General features: G+C 37.6%; 1 protein-coding gene and 1 pseudogene across 1 annotated transcript; both read right to left on the minus strand.

The window, feature by feature from the left end:
- Positions 1 to 1235: 1235 nt before the first annotated feature.
- On the minus strand, positions 1236 to 4102 carry LOC146454936 (uncharacterized; annotated as a pseudogene).
- A 7470-nt stretch (positions 4103 to 11572) lies between these two features.
- Positions 11573 to 17043, minus strand: LOC146454937 (uncharacterized). The gene is made up of 2 exons (XM_085094919.1): positions 16708 to 17043; positions 11573 to 13382 (listed from the first exon to the last, which is right to left on the minus strand). The coding sequence occupies exons 1-2, from the start codon at positions 17041 to 17043 to the stop codon at positions 12564 to 12566; spliced, it is 1155 nt and encodes a 384-aa protein (XP_084951045.1). The 3' UTR covers positions 11573 to 12563.
- Positions 17044 to 22681: the final 5638 nt, after the last annotated feature.

Genomic DNA, 22681 nt, shown 5'->3' on the forward strand with positions numbered 1-22681 from the left:
TCTGTATACGTATCAAAACATAAAGTATATCCATCTTCATTAATGAAGTCATCTGGAGCCGAACTCCTGTCTTCATCCAGTAACACACAGCGATTTTTCTACATTTGATATGCTTGGCACCTGCATCTCTCATCGAGGCATTTCACATGACAATCAAACGTTTTCTTCACAGCGAAGTTCTTAAAGCTGTAACCCAATATGGCACAATGTTTAATTCCTGTTTGGCCAAAACTACCACGACTCTGCTCACATTTCCCTTGACAATCTGCAGTGCCTAACTTTAGAGCGTGCAAAATGAGTAGCAATAGATAATGTTTTAATTAGCTTGGTTGGAAAAAGTTTCTTCAATCTGACAACTTTTCCATTACTTGTTTTTTGGGGGGAAATGCCCATGCCCTCTCATGCAAACTTTGGTCAAGAAGCTTACGTTTACGACTCTCCGCATTTCTTCGCTTTTTTCTGACGGTTCAGCCAATTCATTGTTAAGTTTCTCACTTAGTCTTGTGCTAATTTCTATCACTAGCTAGTCTGCAATGATGTCTGCGTTGTTCTTCTTATTGGTGGAATCCTTAAGCTTTTCATTTCCATGCTTCAGCAGTTCCCCAATACAAGAAAGTTTGCCTCTTATGCTAACGTCTTGCTCACATAAAGAGGTCTCTTTTGCTAGAAGAGAAACGTTTATGTTTGGCTTCAGAGCATCCTACGGGTCACGGGTCAACACTAATTTCAATATTGACAATATGAGTACAATCCACTAGCATTTTCTGTGAATTTTGGTCATCATTCATTTTGCTTGGACTAATTATAACATTTGATTACTGAAGTACATGTAAGTAAGACTTTTAAGGACATTAAGTTGATAAGAAAAAGAAAAACGCATTTAAATTCATGCTGATGCGCTGAAATGTGAACCCCCCCCCCCCCTTTAAGTTTTTAACTGCAAATTGGTGTTTAATAAACGGTCATTATTATTCTGTTCAGCTACGCATGCTTATTGGAATAATTTCCTAAAACCAAGAGATGATAACATAAAACAGGAGTTCAGATACCTGGTTCTTCCGTGGTATGTGCACATTCTACATTCTATTTAATAGGCTCTATCTGAAATATTTAAAATGGTCAAAAAAATGACCACCACATATTGCTTCTAACCAGTCGTATTACTCTCACTTCGTCGATTAATATACATAAACTGAATATCCACTTCACATTACTTCTTGCCTACAGTGTAATCCTCATTTGCCGCGCAGCTGGGTGCAGCTAACTTTTTGCTGTTCTCCAATCCACCACTGCGTTGTAGAATTAGCGCTTGCTGAACATCTATGTACGTGATTAATTGATTCGTACCATCCAAAGTTATCCTCGCCACCTTTCATCTTGACAGCGCCAGCGAAGGGACTGCTAAACTGACAACCTTTCTGAGATCCGTGATAGGAGTCAACGTGTGCGTGCCAATAATCTCTTTGAACAAAGTGGGCCGTGCAATTATGTTAATTATAGCCCCTGATATTGATGTATTCATACTTTTTGCATCCGTCGAAATTCAAACTCATGACGTCGATATCACTCAGTTTGGCTCTGAAGTAATCAGTGTAATTAAGTCCATCAGTGTTAAAGTTACATGTGGCGCGCACATGCGTGGAGTGGTTAGCTATGGAGTTCATCCGTGACCACGATAAGCGAAACTTATTCCAGGTAAAGGAATTCTGATTGACAGAGTAGTCTTTGTAAAATGGCTTGTTTGCAAACTCGTTGTTGTTAGCCAAGCTGAAAGACTCGATCAGAGTCCAAATAAATCCGTTTTCAGACGTGCAATCGCAAAAGACTTCATGCAACGACTTGCTTGCTGGATCAAACAAAAGATACAGACCAGACTGGCTCCCTCTGTCTTTTTCAAGTTGATCCTTACAAGATGTAGGTCTACGTTTCTTACAAAGCTTACCATAGTATTCCGCGGTACAAGTGCAGTTGAACTTGTGTTTGGCGTGGTCGCATAGCTCAGTGCACGTGCCTCCATTGGCGCACGGACTCTGGCTACAGCATTGGTTACGGCATGTTTGATCTGAGCATGCGTTGTACACTGAAATCTATAGGATAAGATGATAAAAAGTTTTAAACAGATAGTGTTTTTGTTAGGCTTTTGTACATTATGGTTTTGGTTCCCCACTGACATGTTACAACTTCTTGTTTTCCGGTCAAATGCTCGGTTAACCCAAAAGTCACTAAAATGCTCGGATAATATATTTTATAAGTTTTGCCTTTTTAATTAGGGTGTTTACTCTAGAAACGACAAAGAAGTGAATTAAGAACAACATACACAAGCAAACATGGCCGTCTTTAATTCGACTTGTCAAACCTAACGCAACTGACATCTGGTATCCGTCACTCGGCTGTTAAGGCTGGAGTGCTTGGCGGTTCGATTACTTCAGCTCGATTTGAAGTTTAGTTTTCATTTTGCTCTTGTTTTCTCTAAAACAATTAATGTTCCAGAACAAAAACACCACTAAAATGCTCGAATGATGCTCAATATTTGGCTTCACTAACTGCTAGCATAATGTTAAAAAGCCAAGTTAAAAAAAAAAACATAATTTGCACAACCCCAAGATTTAGTTCTTGGGTTCTCTTATATTTGTTTGAGTGGCGTCCTTCCAACTTCAACTTTGCGTAGGTTGCAGGTGTGAGTATTCGCACCAGATGGAATTAACAAATTTTGTTTTCAACTCAATGTTCACGAGACAACTAGCCTGTTTATGGAGCGCAAAAGACATGTTAGTGGGAGAAGTTTACTCTGAAACTTTATTAATATTTTTATTAACGAACCACTGTTGTCAAGTGATGGTAAAGTTAAAGCAATATTGCAGCCGTCTTTTACGATTGTTTTTCTCTTTTTAATTTCTCTTCCGTTTGACAGCTCTTTTGAACATCTTTGCAAACTCTAGTGCTGAATAATTAACCATGTGATACTGCTACTGAAATGGGCATACGTTTTCACTTAAATTAATCAGAATGAGTGACAAAAGCTGGGAAATTAATGCCCCTCCAATATTTATGTATAATAAAATGAAACCTCCCATTATTCAACTTAGGATTTAAGCCCTGGGCTTTTAAGACGAACTTTTTGTGAAGTTTGGCTAGATAAATTTTGCATTAGCACACTAAAAGTGCACACTGCTAATTACTGATTATGAAATATTTCTCGTTCAGTTCTAGTTGATTCTTGAATTTCTCGTCTCTATGCCCTGAAATAGTAAAATCTCTTTTCATTAATTTTTTTTTTTTTGGAAGATACAGCCTAAATCTTTTTATTTCTCACAACCACCGCTTGCTTGTTCTCTTACACATGCGTACAGTTTGAATAATAATTTCGTTTTCTATCAGCCATGTTAGGGAGCGTAAGCAACAACGACGGCAACGGCAACGAAAACGTTTATTTCATTTGTGCTTCTTCGCGATTATTTCAACTCGCTCAACACTTTTACAAAAATGCCGAACTATCCAGGAATCAAATTGGAAGGAGTGGCGTACAAGTTAAGAAAGAAAATGAAAAATTCACCGTCGTGCGTTCACGTTCTTCACAAAACCCTAAATATGGTCATTTCACGCTCTTGTTTTGCAGAGGACGGCAAAGAAATGTACCAAAATGTAAAACGTATGTGCAGAGCGATTGTTTTTGCTTATTCAACCGACTGCGTTGTCGTTGCCGTTACCGTCGTCGTGTGCTTAAGCTCTCAAGTACTTACAACTGTACAAAACATCCGTTGATCTATCTATCCCTTACCCGGTTCACCAACTCATTATCCATATCAAAATAAGTGTATCCATTTTCACTGATGAAGTCATCTGGAGCCGAACTCCTATCTTCATCCAGTAACTCACAGCGATTGTTCCACATTTGATATGCTTGGCACCTGCATCTCTCATCGAAGCATTTCACATGACAGTCAAACGTTTTCTTGACGGTGAAGTTCTTAAAGCTGTGACCCAGTATGGCACGATGTTTCTTTCCTGTTTGGCCAAAGCTACCGCTACTCTGCTCACATTTCCCTTGACAGTCTGCAGTGCCTAACTTCAGAGCGTGCAAAATGACTAGCAATAGAACTAGAAGAACGCCCTTTGACAATTTCATGGTATAGCTTTAGATTCATCAGTCGTTAAGATACATAGAATGATCGTTACCGTAGTAAGTAAGTATATTCTGAAATTTTTCATTGTATGATGCATAACATTAATTACAATACAGAAAATATATGTTTTCTTGGGGAAAGGCTTTTAAAATCTTATTAACATAAATTTTACCTGCCGTTAAACAAACCACGGAGTTCATGAAATTCGAAGCGAAATTTTGGAAAAGGAGAATCGACCGCAAAAGATGGCAAAAAATCACTGAAAAAAAAAACACTTTGAAAGCTTTGAAAAAACCATTAAACGTAACAATAAATGTTCAGTAGCAAAAGCATTTTTCAAATCGATATATCTTTATTAACTATAAAGCGTCTTTGAACAATTATTTGAATTAGCACTGTACATATTGAAGAAAAAAAAGGTTTGCCGTCATACTTTAATTAGATAACATTACTTAGCTGTCTATTTAATTTTTGTCTGTTTCCAGGTCGAGCAGGAAACTGGGTCGACCAACAAATTCATGATCACAGTGAAGGATTTTATTTTTATAAATGCCACGCTATTTTTCACCCTACCACAAATGTTAAACAAATAAATTCGTGAGGAGAGTCCTGAACTGCCAGCAGCACCTAACCAGAATATTTAAGCCGGGTGTCAAGTGGTTTTAGAGTCATATTTTATAGTAGTGTAGGACAATTCTTTTCCAAAATAAAGGAAAATTTTAAAGAAAATTCTGAAATTATAGGACACAAAAAAGTTACATTCCTTTCCACTCCTCGTCAAAGTTTTCCACAAATAGACAGTTTTAGCATCCCATTGTGCCAGCTGACTGTTCTAAATATTATATCTAAACTAATGTTAAATTGAGAAAAGAGATAGTAATTTATTTTAACACTCCTGGTAGCCCCTAGGCTAAATTACGGATAATCTACAAATTGGGTAAAGCAGAAAATGGTAAAAATACTAAAACTCCCATCCTAAAGTCAGAAGAATTGCAACCACAAAAGCTAGATACAAACAATCGCTAGTGTACAGCCTTGGTTAGCCATCAGTTTACTTTTAATAAGATTGGCTGGAAAAAGTTTATTCAATCTAACAATTTTTATTTGTCATTTTTGGGGAAAGTGCCCTTCCCTCTCATGCAAACTTTGGTCAGGAAGCTCGTGTTTACGACTCTCCACACTTGTTTACTTTTCTCAGACCTCAGCCATTTCATTGTTAATTTTTTCGCTTAGTCTTATGGTAGTCTCTATCATTAGCTGGTCTGCACTGCTTTCTCCGCTTTTATTGGTGGCTTCCTTCAGCAGTTCCCCAACACAAGAAAGTTTGTTTCTGATTCTAACTTCTTGTTATTTTTGCCAGAAAAAAGAACTCTTTTTCCTTCAGAGCGTCTATCCTGCTTTTTTTTTTCTTTGCACCTTCTGCTTTCTCTTCTTCTTTTGCCTTCCCTTCCCATTCTCCTTCTTCCCCGAGCTTTCTTTGATAAACAAAATAAGCTGAGTTAAAATATTTGCAATTTCTTGAATATTTCGTTTTTTAAGTGTTGGAGTTGGTAAAAGAAACCGTCGTCATTTACTTTTACAACCTTTTTTCTACAACCTTTTGTCTAGCTAGCTAGCTACTACCCAACAGCAGAGTCAGACCCACGGCCACAACTTTAGGTCACAGACGGTCTGTAATACCAAAGAATGTAACAACAGGAACATGTGCCGCACAAAGCGTTCCAGCTCATTTATTACCTTTTATCAAGGGCAGTTGGTAAATGGACTTATTTCATATCATAGCGTTATATATAATTATAGTATTATTATATACATGTAAATATATGAAAAATACATTTTGAACTGCGGATGAAAGATCAAACAGAAGAAAGATCCTCGCAGTTACTACGCAACTAAAGCAGTTGCGAAAAGAAAGCCTGAAAAAAATTCAGGCTTATTTGAACGGGATTCGAACCCATGACCTCTGCGATGCCGGTGCAGTGTTCTACCAACTGAGCTATCAAGCCAACTGGGAGCTCGTCATATTATGAGTTCGTAATATACCCTTGAAGGATGAATAAATAAATGTAAATATATGAAACATACATTTTGAATTGCGGATGAAAGGTCAAACAGAAGAAAGATCCTCGCAGTTACTACGCAGTTACGTAGTAACTGCGAGGATCTTTGTTCTGTTTGAGTATTATTATAGTAGTGTTAATTTTCAAAGCTTGTATTTTATCCTTGTAATTCAGTTTTTAACTCAATGGTGAGTAATAAACGGTTGTTATTAACTGACGGTCATTATTATTCTGTTGAGCTGCGCATGCTTATTGGAAGATTTTCCTAAGACGGAAAAATGATAATATAAAACAAGCGTTCAGATACCTGGTTCTTCCTTGGTATGTGCACATTCTACATTCTATTTAACAGGCTCTATCTGAACTATTTGAGACGGTCAAAAAATCACCACCACATATTGATTCTAACCAGTCGTATTACTCTCACTTCGTCTATTAATATACATAAACTGAATATCCACTTCACGTCACTTCGTGCCTTCAGTGTCTTCCTCATTTGACGTGCAGCTGTGTGCAGCTCACTTTTACTGTTCTCCCATCCACCACTGCGTTGTAGAATTAGCGCTTGCTGAGCATCTATGTACACGATTATCTGTTTCGTACCATCCGAAGTTATCTTCGCCACTCTTCATCTTCACAGCGCCTTCGAGAGGACTCTTAAACTGACAACTTCTCTGAGATCCACTATAGGAGTCAACGTGTGCGTGCCAATAATCTCTTTGAACAAAGTGGGCAGTGCAATTATGACAACAATAGCCCCTGATATTCATGTATTCATACCTTTTGCATCCGTCGAAATTCAAACTCATGACGTCGATATCACTCAGTTTGGCTCTTAAGTAATCAGTCTAATTAAGTCCATCAGTGTTAAAGTTACATGTGGCGCGCACATGCGTGGAGTGGCTAGCAATGAAGTTTATCCGTGACTGCGATAAGCGAAACTTATTCCAGCTAAAGGAATTCTGATTGACAGGGTAGTCTTTATAAAATGGCTTGTTTGCAAACTCGCGGTTGTTAGCCAAGCTGAAAGACTCGATCAGAGTCCAAATGAATCCGTTTTCAGACGTGTTTTCAAGTTGATCCTTACAAGATGTAGGTCTACGTTTCTTACAAAGCTTACCATAGTATTCCGTGGTACAAGTGCAGTTGAACTTGTGTTTGGCGTGGTCGCATAACTAAGTGCACGTGCCTCCATGGGCGCACGGACTCTGGCTACAGCATTGGTTAACGCATGTTTGATCTGAGCATGCGTTGTTCACTGAAATCTAAAGTATAAGACGGAACACATTTTAATAAGTTTCTGTGGGATAATTAAGGTAGCAACAAGTAGTGATTGGAATAATTATGGACTAAGTCAACCAAACTATGAATCGCGGAATTATATTAACAGGAAAAGTATGAGCGTTTTGTTCTTTCTTTATCGATAAAAAGTTCGAAACAGCTTGCCTTTTTTATTAGGCTTTCCCACACTATGCTGTTGGTTCCCCATAGACATGCTCCAGCTTATTTGTCAGCCCACGGTAGAATTCTTATTATAGCGGAGGTCCACGCACCGAAGGTGCGCGTGCAGAGCCCCATAGCTAAGAGAAATTGGCATACCCATGAATGCAAAAAATTTTTTGGTTATGAGGTCAGTTCCATCCGTCCGTACATGGGTGCGTACGTCCGCTCCCCTATGTAAGCAATTGTGGAATGCCACACTCAAGTTTACCCTGTGCCGCAACCCACGTGTTTTCCGGCGGGAAGTTGCGTGGCCACCTGTCTTTTTGAAAAAAAAAAAAAAAAACAAAGGGAAAGTTTTGAAGAAAGCTATAAAATCATGTACCCGTTGGATATGTCGACAAGCGTAGAAATAAGAGAAAGGGAGAGAGAAAGAAAACAAAAACGAAGGTGCTGAATAAGCAAAGTTCAACGTAAAAGACAGCGACTGATGACGAATGCTATCCGTAAAGACAGCATTTTGCCGTTTCAGTGGGTTCGGTGCACCTTGTGGAAGCGGAGATAGTAAGTTGCTTTTCTCATGTTTTTTTTTTTCTTTTGCGAGCGGAAGGTATCCTGAAAGTCGTAAAATCTTTGTGGTTCCGCGAGTGGCAAATTTTTCCAATCTCTGACCACGGTCACGATAACAACACGCGGGAAATCTTAAAGTGGTCATTTTTACTCCGATCCGGCGCGACGAACCGTTGAAATCTTTTTCTCTTTAAAGGAAACTTTTCGCTCACTAAATGTTGTAAAAGGAACGAAAAACTCAGTAATGGAATAAAAGGATTGGTTATTCTCCAAAGAGGCGAGCATTCATTTTATTTTTTTGACAAAACGTGGTTAGTTTGCTGTTTTGTAGTTTTTCTTGCAGTGTTGGTTCGTCATTTGACTTAAGCTTAATAATAATGCTAACCCCAGACAAGTCTTTTAAATTCAGTTTTACGATCCATGTTCATTATTTACCTTGGAGTTTTATTTTCTAATCTCGTCACAAAAATGATTCTTTGCTTAAATAGTCAAACAAACGCCTCGCAACTCAGTGTATGGTTGCTATAAACGCTGACAAATTCATATTGCACACATTTCTCTAATTTTAGCATTGATTTGTGACAATTATGACAGAGAACAAACACAAATGCTTAAAATAATAAGATATAAAGGAAAAGAGTAAGATGTGTGAGTATTTTGCACTGAAAGTCTTTTTTAATAACTTTCGTTAAAAGCGAATGTAAAAATCTGAAATGTGGTTCATTTTCATCAAAACAAAGCTTACGCAGAACATTTATTTGCTTGATTGTGCGAATTTTTCAAGTTGTTTAGTTTATTTCTGTACTGCTTTCTATAAAATATCACAGGTTGTTTTTATTTTTTCATTTGTTACTCCAGGAGATGTTTAAAGTCTGTTTTTTCGTTAGTCTAGTCTTTTTCTCTGAGGTTTATACGTACGGCTTTCTGGATAAGCAAAATTTAAGTAAAGAGTGACAGCGCGACGATCAAAAACTAAAAACCCAGTCCGTTTTGAGAAAATCTGTGCCCTCGGTCGGTATCATATATTTATGTTTGCCGTGACGCCACAAATTCAAAAAATCCTAGTTGTCATTGCTATACATAAAATCATTAGCAAAACTTTTAGTCTTAGTTTTGTTGTAATTTTTCATTTGCTTGAGTGACGTCCTCGCAACTTCAAGTGCGCGAAGTCTGTGTTAAGCCGGCTATTGACAAGTGATAATAATGTCGGCTTTGTTTTCATAAATGTTCCTTCGGAGTATCGCTTTAAATGAAATTTTAAAACAAATTTATTCAACCTTATATTCAGGAAACAAGTTGTTTACCGACCTGCCAAACACATTTTTATTCGGGGAAATATTTGCTCTGAAATTTCAATAAAATCTTTTTTAACGAAAACTTGTTTTCAAACGGAGGCAACGTTACCTATAACTTGTAAGACAATTTCTTCCGTTTTCCAATTTACTATCCATTTAATGGCGCTTTTGAAGATGTATGTGGTGTAAGCGCCAGCGCTATATACTATTCTCACATCGCTACTCAAATGACCACAAGTCTCAATTTAAATTCATCAGAATCGTTAAGAAAAGCTGGAAAATGACCCTCCAATATTTCGGTTTAATTAGTTAAAGAGAAACATCGCACATTTCAACTGAGGAACTAGGTCCTGGTTTTTTTTCGTCGAAATGTTGGTGCAGTTTGGCCAAGTTAAAGTTTTGTATAAGCATACTAACGTATGCCTTCTTCTAATTACTGATTAATAAGGAAACATTTCCCATTACGTTCTGTTAATCCGTGGATGTTGCAAATGTTGTATTTTGTGCCCTGTAAAAGTAAAATCTCCATTTTTTGTTTGGAGATACACCCTGCTTGTAGGTTCACTTTCACAGTTTAAATGAGAATTTTGCTTTTCTTTCAGCAAATTTACAACTCCAGAACACCTCGTTGAATTTTCGTTTACAGAAAAGTCGGCCTATGATTTAATTGGTAAGTATGGAACTCATATCCCTTACCTGGTTCACCAACTCATTATCCATATCAAAGTAGGTGTATCCATGTTCATTGACGAAGTCATCTGGAGCCGAACTCCTGTCTTCATCCAGTAACTCACAGCGATTGTTCCACATTTGGTATGCTTTGCATCTGCATTTCTCATCGAAGCATTTCACATGACAATCAAACGTTTTCTTCACGGTGAAGTTCTTAAAGCTGTAACCCAGTATGGCACAATGTTTCATTCCTGTTTGGCCAAAGCTACCACTACTCTGCTCACATTTCCCTTGACAGTCTGCAGTGCTTAACTTCAGGGCGTGCAGAATGAGTAGCAATAAAACGTGAATTACACCTTTCATGACTTCCATGGTATAGCTTGCGATTTATCAGTCTTAAAGGGACATAGAATGATCGTTACTTTGATAGGTCGAATTAATTCTGATATTTTCCTTGCCGCATGATCCATAATCTTAAATCAATTACAGAAGATATATGTTTGCTTGAGCCAAGGCATTTTAAATCTAGCTTATTTACATACAATTTTCACCTGCCGTTGAACAAACTATGACTTTATGAAATTCGAAGCGAAATTTCCGACAGCAGAGCAAAAGATGGGAAAAAAATCGCTGAACTGACAATGTTAAAACTTGAAAAAAAAAATTAAAATAATAAATAAAAAAACTAGCAGAAGAGCATTTTTCATATTTTTTATCAACGTTAAACGTTTTTAAAAAATTAGTTAAATGTTAGAACTCCTAATGTTGAGAGATAACGCTTGCCGTCATATTTTGATTTAATAACAACATAGTTATCTTTTTTTCTCTTGCTGCTTCCAGGTCGAGTAGGAAACTGGGTCGAGAAAAAATCATAAAATCGTACAAAATTAAAAATTGCTAAATGATTACTGAACACTGTAAAGTTAAATAATTTAATTTTTATACGCGCCATGTTAAACAAGTAAATAAGTGAAGAAAGTTCTGAACTGTCAGGAGCACCCAACCAAAACATTTAAGTAATGTTTGAAACACGAGTAGCGGTGTGTTTCATCGGGATTTAAATCCAATAAAACACGTGCTGCGAGTTTCTTGAACGGCTTCAAAGACCTTCCTGGAAAAGCGTGTGTCAAGAGTCTTCATAACAATGATGCTTTTGTGAACGTTGGGAAATAGCATACGAGAAAAACATTGAACACTGCATACTAATAAGGACGAGGTTTTACCGGATTTTAAGGCCACTGCACGTGATGTTTTATCAACCATTTGATAGGTCAATGGGCTTATGAATTATAAATGAATTTTTGAAGCAGGGTATCAATTAAGTGGTTTCCATGTCGTATTTTATAAGACAAAAAGACACTTCTTTTCCTAAATGTAGGATAATTTTACCATATTGATCTTTAGTGTAAGCACAAAAAAACTAAATGATACAACAGTAACAATTACAAGAAAACAGCCTTGCTTAATAATACATGGCATTTCGGTGTTGTTTTTGCTTAACCACCAGGCTTTGCTGGAAAAAAATCTCGTCAATTTCACGACTCTTCCATTACTAGTTATGTATCTTCTTGCTCTTTGCCGAATTGAATGGCTTATTTGACTTTTTGGGGTAGAATGCCTCACCCCCTCATGCAAACTTTGGTCAAGAAGTTTACGTTTACGACTCCACACTTCTTTTTTCTGACTTCAGCCAATTCATTGCGCAATTTCTCCGTTAGTCTTATGGCAGTTTCCATCATTACCTGGTCTGCACTGATGTCTGCCTTGTTGTTCTTACACATTTCTATCCTTCAGCAGTTCCCCAACACAAGAAAGTTTGTCTCTAAAGCTAACTTCTTGTTCACTCCTATTCTTCTTTTCCCTTTCTTTATCTTAATTTCTGTTTGTTTTTTCTCTTGCTCAACGCCATAAGTTGAGTCATGAAACTTCATTACAGTACGCGTATTTCTATCTTTACAATATTGCGCAAAAAGTAGTTGCAAGACAAAATTTGTCAGTTAAAGCCGTACTGCAGTTTCTTGAACATTACGCTTCTTTTTTTCGAGTTGTTAAATAAACCGTCGTCAGATACTAATTAATTTACTTTTACAACCTTTTGTCTAGCTATTCTCTTTACCTGTGCATGCCGATTGGAAGAATTTTGGAAGAATTTCCTTAGAGCGAGAGATGATAATATAGTGTTTAGAATCCTGCTTCTCCCTTGGCGTGTGCACATTTTGCATTTTATTTAACAGGCTCTATTGAAAGTACATAACATGTTCAACAAATTGTAGCATTTAACGTTTATTGCCTCTAGCCATTGGTAAATTTCTCACTTAGTCTGTTAATATATAAAAACTAAATATCCACTTCTTGCCTCCAGTGTAATCCTCGTTTGACGTGCAGCTGTGTGCAGCTAACTTTTACTGTTCTCCAATCCACCACTGAGTTGTAGAATTAGCGCTTGCTGAACATCTATGTACACGATTAACTATATTGTACCATCCGAAGTTATCTTCGCCATGCTTCATCTTCACAGCGCCTTCGAGGGAACTGTTAAACTGACAACCTTTCTGAGATCCGTAATAGGAGTCGACGTGTGCGTGCCATTTATTTCTTTGAGCAAAGTGGGCCGTGCAATTATGGCAATTATAGCCCCTGATGTTGATGTATTCATACCATTTGCATCCGTCGAAATTCAAACTCATGACGTTAGAATCACTCAGTTTGGCTCTTAAGTAATCAGTGTAATTAAGTCCATCAGTGTTAAAGTTACATGTGGCGCGCACATGCGTGGAGTGGCTAGCTATGGATTTCATCCTTGACCACGATAAGCGAAACTTATTCCAGGTAAAGGAATTCTGATTGACAGGGTAGTCTTTATAAAATGGCTTGTTTGCAAACTCGTGGTTGTTAGCCAAGCTGAAAGACTCGATCAGATTCCAAATGAATCCGTTTTCAGACGTGTAATCGCAAAAGACTTCATACAATGACTTGCTCGTTGAATCAAACAAAAGATACAGACCAGGCTGGCTCCCTCTGTCCTTTTCAAGTTGAGCCTTAAAAGATGTAGGTCTACGTTTCTTACAAAGCTTACCATAGTATTCCGCGGTACAAGTGCAGTTGAACTTGTGTTTGGCGTGGTCGCATAGCTCAGTGCACGTGCCTCCATGGGCGCACGGACTTTGGTTACAACATTGGTTACTGCATGTTTGATCTGAGCATGCGTTGTTCACTGAAATCTTAAAGATAAGACGGAACACATTTTAATCAGTTTCTGTGACATAATTAAGACACCAACAAGTAGCCATAGGGATGATGGTAGGTAAATTAATCAAATAATAAGTCGCAAAGTTATGTAATTTTTAAAATACGAGCAGCAGTGGTTTACTGGGATTTAAAACCACGAGGCGCAGCCGAGTGGTTTTAGACCCAATAAAACACGTGCTGCGAGTTTATTGAACGGCTTCAAAAATATTCCTGGAAAAGCGTGTGTCAAGAGAGTTCATAACAATGATGCTTTTGTGAACGTTGGAAATTAGCATACGGGAAAAACATTAAACATCGCATACTAATTAGGACGAGGTTTTATTGGGATTTAAAACCATTGCACGTGATGTTTTATCGACTATTTCATAGGTCAATAGGCTTACGAATTTCTTGTATTTATGGATAAAAAGTTCGAGATAGATTGCATTTGTATTAGGCTTTTATAGATTATGGTTTTGGTTCCCCATTGACATGCTTTAGCTTATTTGTCAGTCCACTGAGATGCTCGGTTCACCCAAAAAGGTACCCAAATGGTTGTATAATGCTCATTTTGCACATGTTGATGATTTTAACTCTAGATACGACATATATGTTAAGTACCAGCAACATACTCAAACAAAAATGCCTTCAGTCTTTCATTACTGAACACCCCAGATATGTCACTCGGCTATTAGGGCTCGAGTTGCTTGACATTTGAATTTTTTCAAATCTATTTCAAGTTCAGTTTTCCTTTTGCTTTTGTTTCCTCGAAACAATTAATTTTACAGAAAAAAAAAAGAAACAAAAAAACGAGAGTAAAATGACCAAATAACACTTATGATTAAAATCTGGATCATTGTATAATGCAATTCCAGGCATTTGATTGGCTCAGCGGTCATGGTATATGAACCATTATACCATGCCCGAGAAGTAGTGGCCATTAAATTATCTTCTGGTTGTACTTGCAAAGTGAATTCAGCAAGATCAAGCAATATTTCTTAATTGTTGTTTTTTTTTTTTTTTTTTTTTTTAACTATTATTCCAATAGCGCGCTTGATGGATATGATAGGATTATAGCCAACTCGGCGCCGATCTATCATCTCTTAACATAAATCTACTAGTGTTCTATCACTAATGCTGCTCTCTTATTGGCTACGCTACTCACTACCTATTCTGTTTTATAAAATGCAATGAATACTATGCGCGCTCTGATTGGTCGTTGCCTATGATCTATTAGAGTACAGCACGGATGACGTCACGGGAAAATTGTTTTCTTTGTTTTGTTTAACATGGCGCGCGGTTTTGAAAATGTTTGCGAGATTATTTCGAATTGAGCAAGTGAAGGCCTCTAGAAAAGGTCAGTAGGAGCTATTTACAAACAAGAAAAAGAAGAAACCAAGGCGAGAGTGTTCTTGTCTATTTGAAATTGCCTAAAAAGAAATTGCCTGAAACAAATCTCCAAAGCAGATGTTATCGCAACGAAAAGACTCACAGTTTTGAAAATATTTACTCGATTATTCTGCTTTGAGTAAGCGAAGGCCTCGGAAAAAAGTTAGAGGAAGCAGCTGTTTACAAGTACGATAAAGAAGAAAAGAAGAAGCCGACACAGAAAGCAGCGTTGGTGACTTTGAAAATGCCTGAACTGGCACAAATCGAACAGTCAAGCGCTGCGAGGCAAGTTTGTCATGTTTCCTTTCTGTTAATTGTATAAAACAAATAGATTCCAAGTTGCCGTCGGGCTGTTCCGTAATAGATCACCGAAGACGTCAAATTGCGGTAAGAACATCAGTGACACACTCGCCTCCAACTCGTGTTGTTCTTTTCACATTTTGACGTCACCTGTGATCTATTACTGAACAGGCGCACGGCAACTTGGGATCTATTTATTTTAAAAATAGACAGTGAGTTTAGTAAGTAGTGCCTGGCGTGACTTATTTATAGAGGATATTACATGACCGCGCGGAGATACGAAATTTTTCTTCAATTGTTGAAAAATATCTCACCAGTGAGCGCTGCGAACGAGTAAAATATTTTTCAACACGAGAAGAGAAATTTTGTACCTCCAAGCGGCCATGTAATGTTCTGTTTGTTGTATAAACACCAACGAAATACCAAATCATTGCAAAGGCGCGGTTTATCATGTAACCATAGCAGCGGCGATCGTTTCAGGTGTGAAGATATCACGTTCAGTCGCGCGAAGGCTCAACTGGTATTTCATTGGTGTTTAGAACCTGTCTTAGCTTGTTTTTAAGTTTTGAACGACTATTAGATTTTTACTAAAACAATTAGATTTCTATCGCGTGATAGTTGATGAGGGCAAACACGCGATAGAAATTTCGAACTCATAATCTAATTCTTAAATATCCAACGCACGCTTGTGGAATAATTGTTAAATGTTTTCGTGAACTTCACTAAAATTTCTCGAAAATCTGCCAACACAACGTACAAAGTAAGCCTAGTTTCCATTGCCACAAATAAAATTATTTGCAAAACATTACGTCAACTGCGCCTAGTGCGGGCCGAATAGGTGGGCATTGCTTTGATAAACTTGCCTTCAGAGTGTTATTTTAAAATGGAATTTTAAATGTATTCAACTCACGTTTAGGAAAATAGCTGTTTACAGAGCTGCCACTTTGACGAGAAATGTTTACTCTGAAACTTAGATAAAATTTTCTCCAACGAAAATTTGTTTTCAAATGGAGGCGAATTCACCTGTAACTTGTAAGACATTTTCTTCCATTTTCCAATTCACCATCCATTTAAAAACGTTTTTGAAGACGTATGCGGTATAAGCCCTAGCGCCACGTTATAACTGTCATATTGCTACTCAAATGACCAGAAGTCTGAATTTAAATTTTATAAGAATCGTTAACAAAAGTTGAAAAGTGACCCTCCAATATTTCGGTTTAATTTTAAGAGAAAACCTCCTACATTTCAACTGAGGAACTAAGCACTGGACCATTTAGCCGAATTGATTTTGGTACACTAGTTTGCTAGTTAAAAATTTGCATAAGCACATTGACATATGTATACTACAAAATAACTGTTTAGGAAACGTTTATCGTTACGTTCTGTTAATTCGTGAGTGTCGTGAATGTTGTGAAATGTTGTAAAATTTCTTTTCATTATTTTTTTTGAAGATACACCGTAAATGGTTTAGTTTGCCACAACTCAGTGCCACTTAGCTTTTACAATTTAAATACGAATTTTGCTTTTCTTTCAGCACATTTACAACTCGAAGACACCTCGTTGACTTTATATTCATAAGAAAGGTCGGCCCATGATCTAATTCTTAAATATGGAATTCATATCCCTTACCTGTTTTACAAACTCATTATCCATATCAAAGTAGGAGTATCCCCATTTATTGGCGAAATCATCTGGAGCCGAACTCCTGTCTTCATCCAGTAACTCACATCGATTGTTCCACATTTGATATGCTTGGCACCTGCATCTCTCATCGAAGCATTTCACATGACAGTCAAACGTTTTCTTCACGGTGAAGTTCTTAAAGCTGTGACCCAGTATGGCACGATGTTTTATTCCTGTTTGGCCAAAGCTGCCACTACTCTGCTCACATTTCCCTTGGCAGTCTGCAGTGCTTAACTTCAGGGCGTATAAAATTAGTAGCAATTGAACGAGAAGAACGCCCATGGTAGAGCTTTCGATTCAGCAGTCGCAAACGTACGTAGAGTGATCGTCACCGTGATAGATTAATCGAATTCTGATAACTTTCTTTTTCTTATGCATAATCTTAATTGAAATACAGATGAACAAACGATGACATAACATGAAATTCGAAGCGAAATTTCAGAACGCAGAATCAATAGAGTTAACCACAAACGACAGCAAAATGCCAGCTGTTAAAGTGGTTACCATAACACGCGGCCTATCGCTTTCAAAAAACTCCGATAAAGTTGCGTTTTGGTGGACGTCAATCATAGAAAAGCCATTGAAATTATTTTGAATTCTGAGAACATTTGAAGGCAACAGAACGAAGAAATTGGCAGTTTTATCCGCTTATACATGGTAAACTTTATGAAAGTTGATTTCCAGGCCAGTTTATCTAAAAGAAGGGGCATTCGGTTTAGATGGAGCCGTATTAACAAAAAAAAAAAAAAACAATTTTAATCGCTATCGTAATAATTTTGCAAAATCAGCGATTTGTGTAAGTGGGCAAATTATCATGTGCAGCTGTGAAAATTAAAATTCTTACTTTAAAAACACCTTTCATTTTCCCTTGATCTGGCAATTTAAATAAAGTTTACCTTCTCTTAGCGAGGTAAAATTCTTAGTTTCCTGCCGGGTTACCTTGGAATCTAGCCAGCATTCAAAATAATTTCAACGGCTTTTCTTTTTTTGACGTCCACCAAAACGTAACTATATCCAACTCTTTTGAAGACAGTAGGTCGCGTGTTATTGGTAACCGCTGTAAAACTTCGGGGAAAAAAAACATCCAACGTAACAATGAATGTAAAATTAAATGCAAAGCTGATCGGACAGCTAAAATAACTTTATTGCCCAATATTTCGGTTAGACAAAAACTAACCTTCTTCAGGGGCGGCAAAAAGCTAATTAACAATGAATGTCCAACGAATGGCAAGAAGCATTTTTTCATGTCTTTTTTTTGGGGGGCGGTTTAAACGTTGTTGAACAATTAAAGTAAAGTTAACGCTCTAAATAATGAGATATCGTTTGTCGCCATATTTTTTTTTCTCTTTTTTTGTTTCCAAGTCAAGTAGGAAACTGAGTCGAGCAAAATATTGATTCATTAATACTTTAAAGTTCAATGATCTTATTTTAATAAGCATCACATTATTTCCCAACTTACGGAAAACGAACGTTAAGCAATGTTTAAGCGAAGAAGGTACCTCAGCTGGCCCAACATTGAAGTGTTGGTTTAAACATTGCAGACCCCACTTGGGTGTGTGTGGAGGGTAAGGGTGGGGGGGGGGGGGGGGTGTTTATTTCCCAATATAAGCTACATAGGTATGTGAGGCGCCAAGGGTATGGGTTTGAAGCGGTTGTGTCTAAAAAAGGGTATCGATTTTAAACAGCTTGGTCTGAAAGTATGAAAATGGGTCTGTATTTTAAATTACATACTTTGGTCTGGAATAGGATCATGGTTTGGAAAACCGAGCCACACACCCCCGACCAAAAATTCCGAGTCCACTCCCCCCCCCCCCCCCCCTTTCCCCCGGAATGGCAGAGAAATACTGGATTAATTAGTTGCGGACGAAAGTTTCTTTCTTTCCACGTACGACCTGGCAAAGTGTCCATTTTAATTTAATAACCTATCTTAAGTAAAACGGTTTAATTATACACAGCGTGCTAGGTATATTGCTCAGGAAAAATAAACAAACAGGACAGAAAACAAACAACAACAAAAAGCGAAGTAAATAAGATAAACATCTACACTTTATTCTTGTATGTCTGGCTTGGCTTTCTTTCTTTGTTATTGTACGTGTCAAAGATTCTTAAAAAGTAACAATTTTAGCGTATTCGATAAGAATAAGAAAAAAAAACTAAATTCAAGAAGTATCTAACTCGCAAAGTTGAATTACCTTAAAAATCCCTTGCAGTCACACTTTCCCTTCATGTCACCCCAAAAGAAACTCATTTAGTTTGTTGGCTTGTCTACTTTCAAACTTTTGAACACATTTTTTTTCCCTGATCACTTTTTTTTACATGTGAACTCAACAAAACGTTTTGTCATGAAAGTGACCTCGTTATCCTAAGAACAAACTCCATAGACCAACTTCTTATCAATACTATTTTAGCTAGTAGATACTTTTAACACAAAATTCACGATTAAGGCCTTGATTGGGACTGGGATGGACAACAACAGTTCATCACGTACGTATTGTACGAAGTCTGTTACTAATTATAAGTCTGGCACTAACTACCGAGCAAGGAAAAACAACAACAACAACAAAAAACATTTATGCCAATGTTTTATCACAAGTGTGAAAAACGTAACGATATAGCAGAAACATAATGACGTTTCCATAACGACATGAAGAAAAACCGTAGTGATGCTTTCTTTGTGTCGTTATGTCCATTTTTTATGATGCTTGAGTGAAGCTGACTTCAACAAAGTGAAAAGGTGAATACAAACATATATTTGGACTGCAGATCAGATTAAATAGAAGAGAGACCCTCGCAATTATTTACGCGACTTAAGCAGTTTCAAACAGAAAACTTTAAAATAAAATCAAGCTTGAATGGGATTCGAAAGACATATTCCGTTCAGGCCTGAATGTTTTTCGGGCTTTCTTTTCGCAACTACTTGCGTTGCGTAAATAACTGCGAGGATCTTTCTTGAGGAACACAACATAAAATGATTTCCCAGAACAGTGAAAGTATGAGGTAAGAGTCAACATGGGGGCGTATTAGTGAGCTTCCACTGGTTGAGGACCGCGACGGGAAATTGTCCGGTTTTTTTTTTCTCAGGATAATCTGTAATTTATATGGCAGCCTATCTCATGTCGTTTGTGATTGGACAGGTGCGTATAAAGTGGACTTCACGATGGAAACACAAGATGTACCTCTTTCTTATGTCTTCCTGTTACATAGGTTCGCTCTAATCAAGACTAACAGAAGTTGTTGAACAATTAAGGCAAGACTGGACCGTTCACCAGTGAGATCAAAATTTGATTGAGCTTTTAGTCTTAATCTGTAGAAAATAGCCTCAATACATTCATTAAAAAGAAATTCAATTTACTTAAGTGATATTGATAAAGCTGTGGAAGGTGCTTTGGAGCTATGGGTGAAATCCTTAGTGTCTGTTTAAATGGAACTTTTCGGCAACAAGGTCCTTTAGACAATACAACGATAAAAAAATATTTCAAGCCCTTTAGTTGGTATTTTTAAAATCGCTGTATCAGTTCCTGTTTAAATTTAGCCTTTCTTGGGTATAGGAGGGTGAACTGTTAAACTCTACCCCCCTTTTCTTTGGGAAAACCTCTGTAAAAGTGGGGTTTTAAGCTGACAGACATTTAACACAACGCCAGCAGTCAAGTACTGTAACATTAACGACAGCCACACTCTTTGACTGAAAATTCCAGCCACTCTTTCTGTATAAGCTGCCCAGTTTCTGCGTCAGAAAGAATAACCGTTAGGGAATCCAGCTTAGTAGGAACGCACAGTGGCTTCTTGGGTGGATACGAATTGGCGCTATTCCTTTTCCACCGCAATGCCCAGATGACGGCATGGATGGTGGGCGTCAAGTGATTTTGGATTGGGAGATGGCAGTAACCATCACAGTAGTTAAGAAAACCAATGTTTGGCAGGATCACATTACTATAAAAGTCTCTTATTTTGATGGCAAATGACACCTGGTAACATATCAGGGTTGGATTCCGTGGAGACCTGCCATCACCTTTTCCAGGATGCTTTCGATTCTGTGTAATGTCGCTGCTGTTCCTGGCCTCAGTAGTATTCACTGGATTGGGATAAAATGCGTGTGGATTGACTGTCACCAACTTCCATATATCATCTTTGCTTTGTGGGTTCTTGGATTGTGTGTACAGTACCAGGAAAGGTCCATGTTCATAACCGTGTTTGAAGCACCTCCAAAAATGTAACATGGAAGCTGTACCGTTGATGTTCTTATGGATATTTTTCCACCTTCAACTAGGGATATAAAAACGTATCCTTAATCAGGTATTCCTCCAACATGAAATTGTAAGCCTTACCCTCAAAAGGTAATCCAATAAATTCCCTGGACTTTAGATTCCACGTAATGATTGGAATTCCGAATTTACAAGAGTTTCAAGTTGCTGGATAGTGAATCCATTAACAGGTATTCAAGGGAGTTATAGAGGACCACCTTTCCTGCCAATTCTAATTTTTACAACCCCAAAATGACCGTGTAAAAGGCGTACGGTTTCGTAAAAACAGTCAGATCAGCGTACGAGCAATCTTTTTTCACGGGAAAGGGGGTTGTGTTGAACCTAATTTACCGAAATGAAACCTGTTGGCCGCTGGTGCACAGGGACGGAGCTTTCATGTCTTTGTAGCTTTTATTCATATGAAACTTTCATATGAATACAGTAGAGCTTTTTAGATGGAGCTTTTTTAATGAGTATTTCTAGGCCCCTTGTCTGTTTCTATATTTAAATTGTCATATCGCAATAGCTGTTGTAAACGTTATAGGGATAGATAGACCTGCATGGGCCTGACGGGATCGTAAAATACTAAGCACCCCGTATAAAATTTTTCAAGGTCAAATGTCACAAAGTCCTTTTTCTCTCATTGCTGATCAAACAGCAACTGGTATGAAAGTTGAACCTTAACTTCTCACCTTGCTTGCGTCCGCGATACCCCAAGCACAGGTGTGTGGACTGTATCTAGTTTTTCTTACAAAAAATTTCCTGAGCTCGAGTTATTGGCAACTCTATAACCTAACATCTACTAATTGTGTTCGACGTTAAAAGAACGCACTCCTTATTGCGTTTGGAGTCTAGACTGTATGGGACAATCAATCGATCAACGGATGAATGAATAGATTTTGGAATGTGTATCTGGCCCCGCAAATGACATCAGCTACAACTTGGCAAAAGTTAGAGAGGGAGCCTGGGATCAAGATCATCGAACGCACTCCCTAATCTTTGATTATTATTAGTCTGCGACCTATGCGTGAAATTATTTCGGTTATTATTTTTTTACTTGGAGAATACAAACTGAATTATGTCTTCATGGTTGTCATAGATGGTTTGTACAGTCTTTAAGTTGGTCAAAAATTATCAATAGACCTGGGCTTGGTCGTTCGAAAACCGATTAACGCTAATCCACGATTAAAAGTTAATCAAGGTCTTCATCACGCTCGTTAAAAACGGGTTTAAAGGCTGATGTCAAGCTAAAGGTAAAGAGAAGTCTAAGTCAATATTGAAGGACAAAAATCTTTTGGAAGAATCTTCATCGATTAGGTATTAAACTCGAATCAAAGTTCACGCTAATCCACGATTAGAAGTTAATCAAGGTCTTCATCACGCTCGTTAAAAACGGGTTTAAAGGCTGACGTCAAGCTAAAGGTAAAGAGAAGTCTAAGTCAATATTGAAGGACAAAAATCTTTTGGAAGAATCTTCATCGATTAGGTATTAAACTCGAATCAAAGTTCACGCTAATCCACGATTAGAAGTTAATCAAGGTCTTCATCACGCTCGTTAAAAACGGGTTTAAAGGCTGATGTCAAGCTAAAGGTAAAGAGAAGTCTAAGTCAATATTGAAGGACAAAAATCTTTTGGAAGAATCTTCATTGATTAGGTATTAAACTCGAATCAAAGTTCA

The sequence above is a fragment of the Pavona decussata genome, unplaced genomic scaffold (assembly GCF_977016875.1).
Source record: "Pavona decussata unplaced genomic scaffold, jaPavDecu1.1 SCAFFOLD_297, whole genome shotgun sequence".
Taxonomy (NCBI): domain Eukaryota; kingdom Metazoa; phylum Cnidaria; class Anthozoa; order Scleractinia; family Agariciidae; genus Pavona; species Pavona decussata.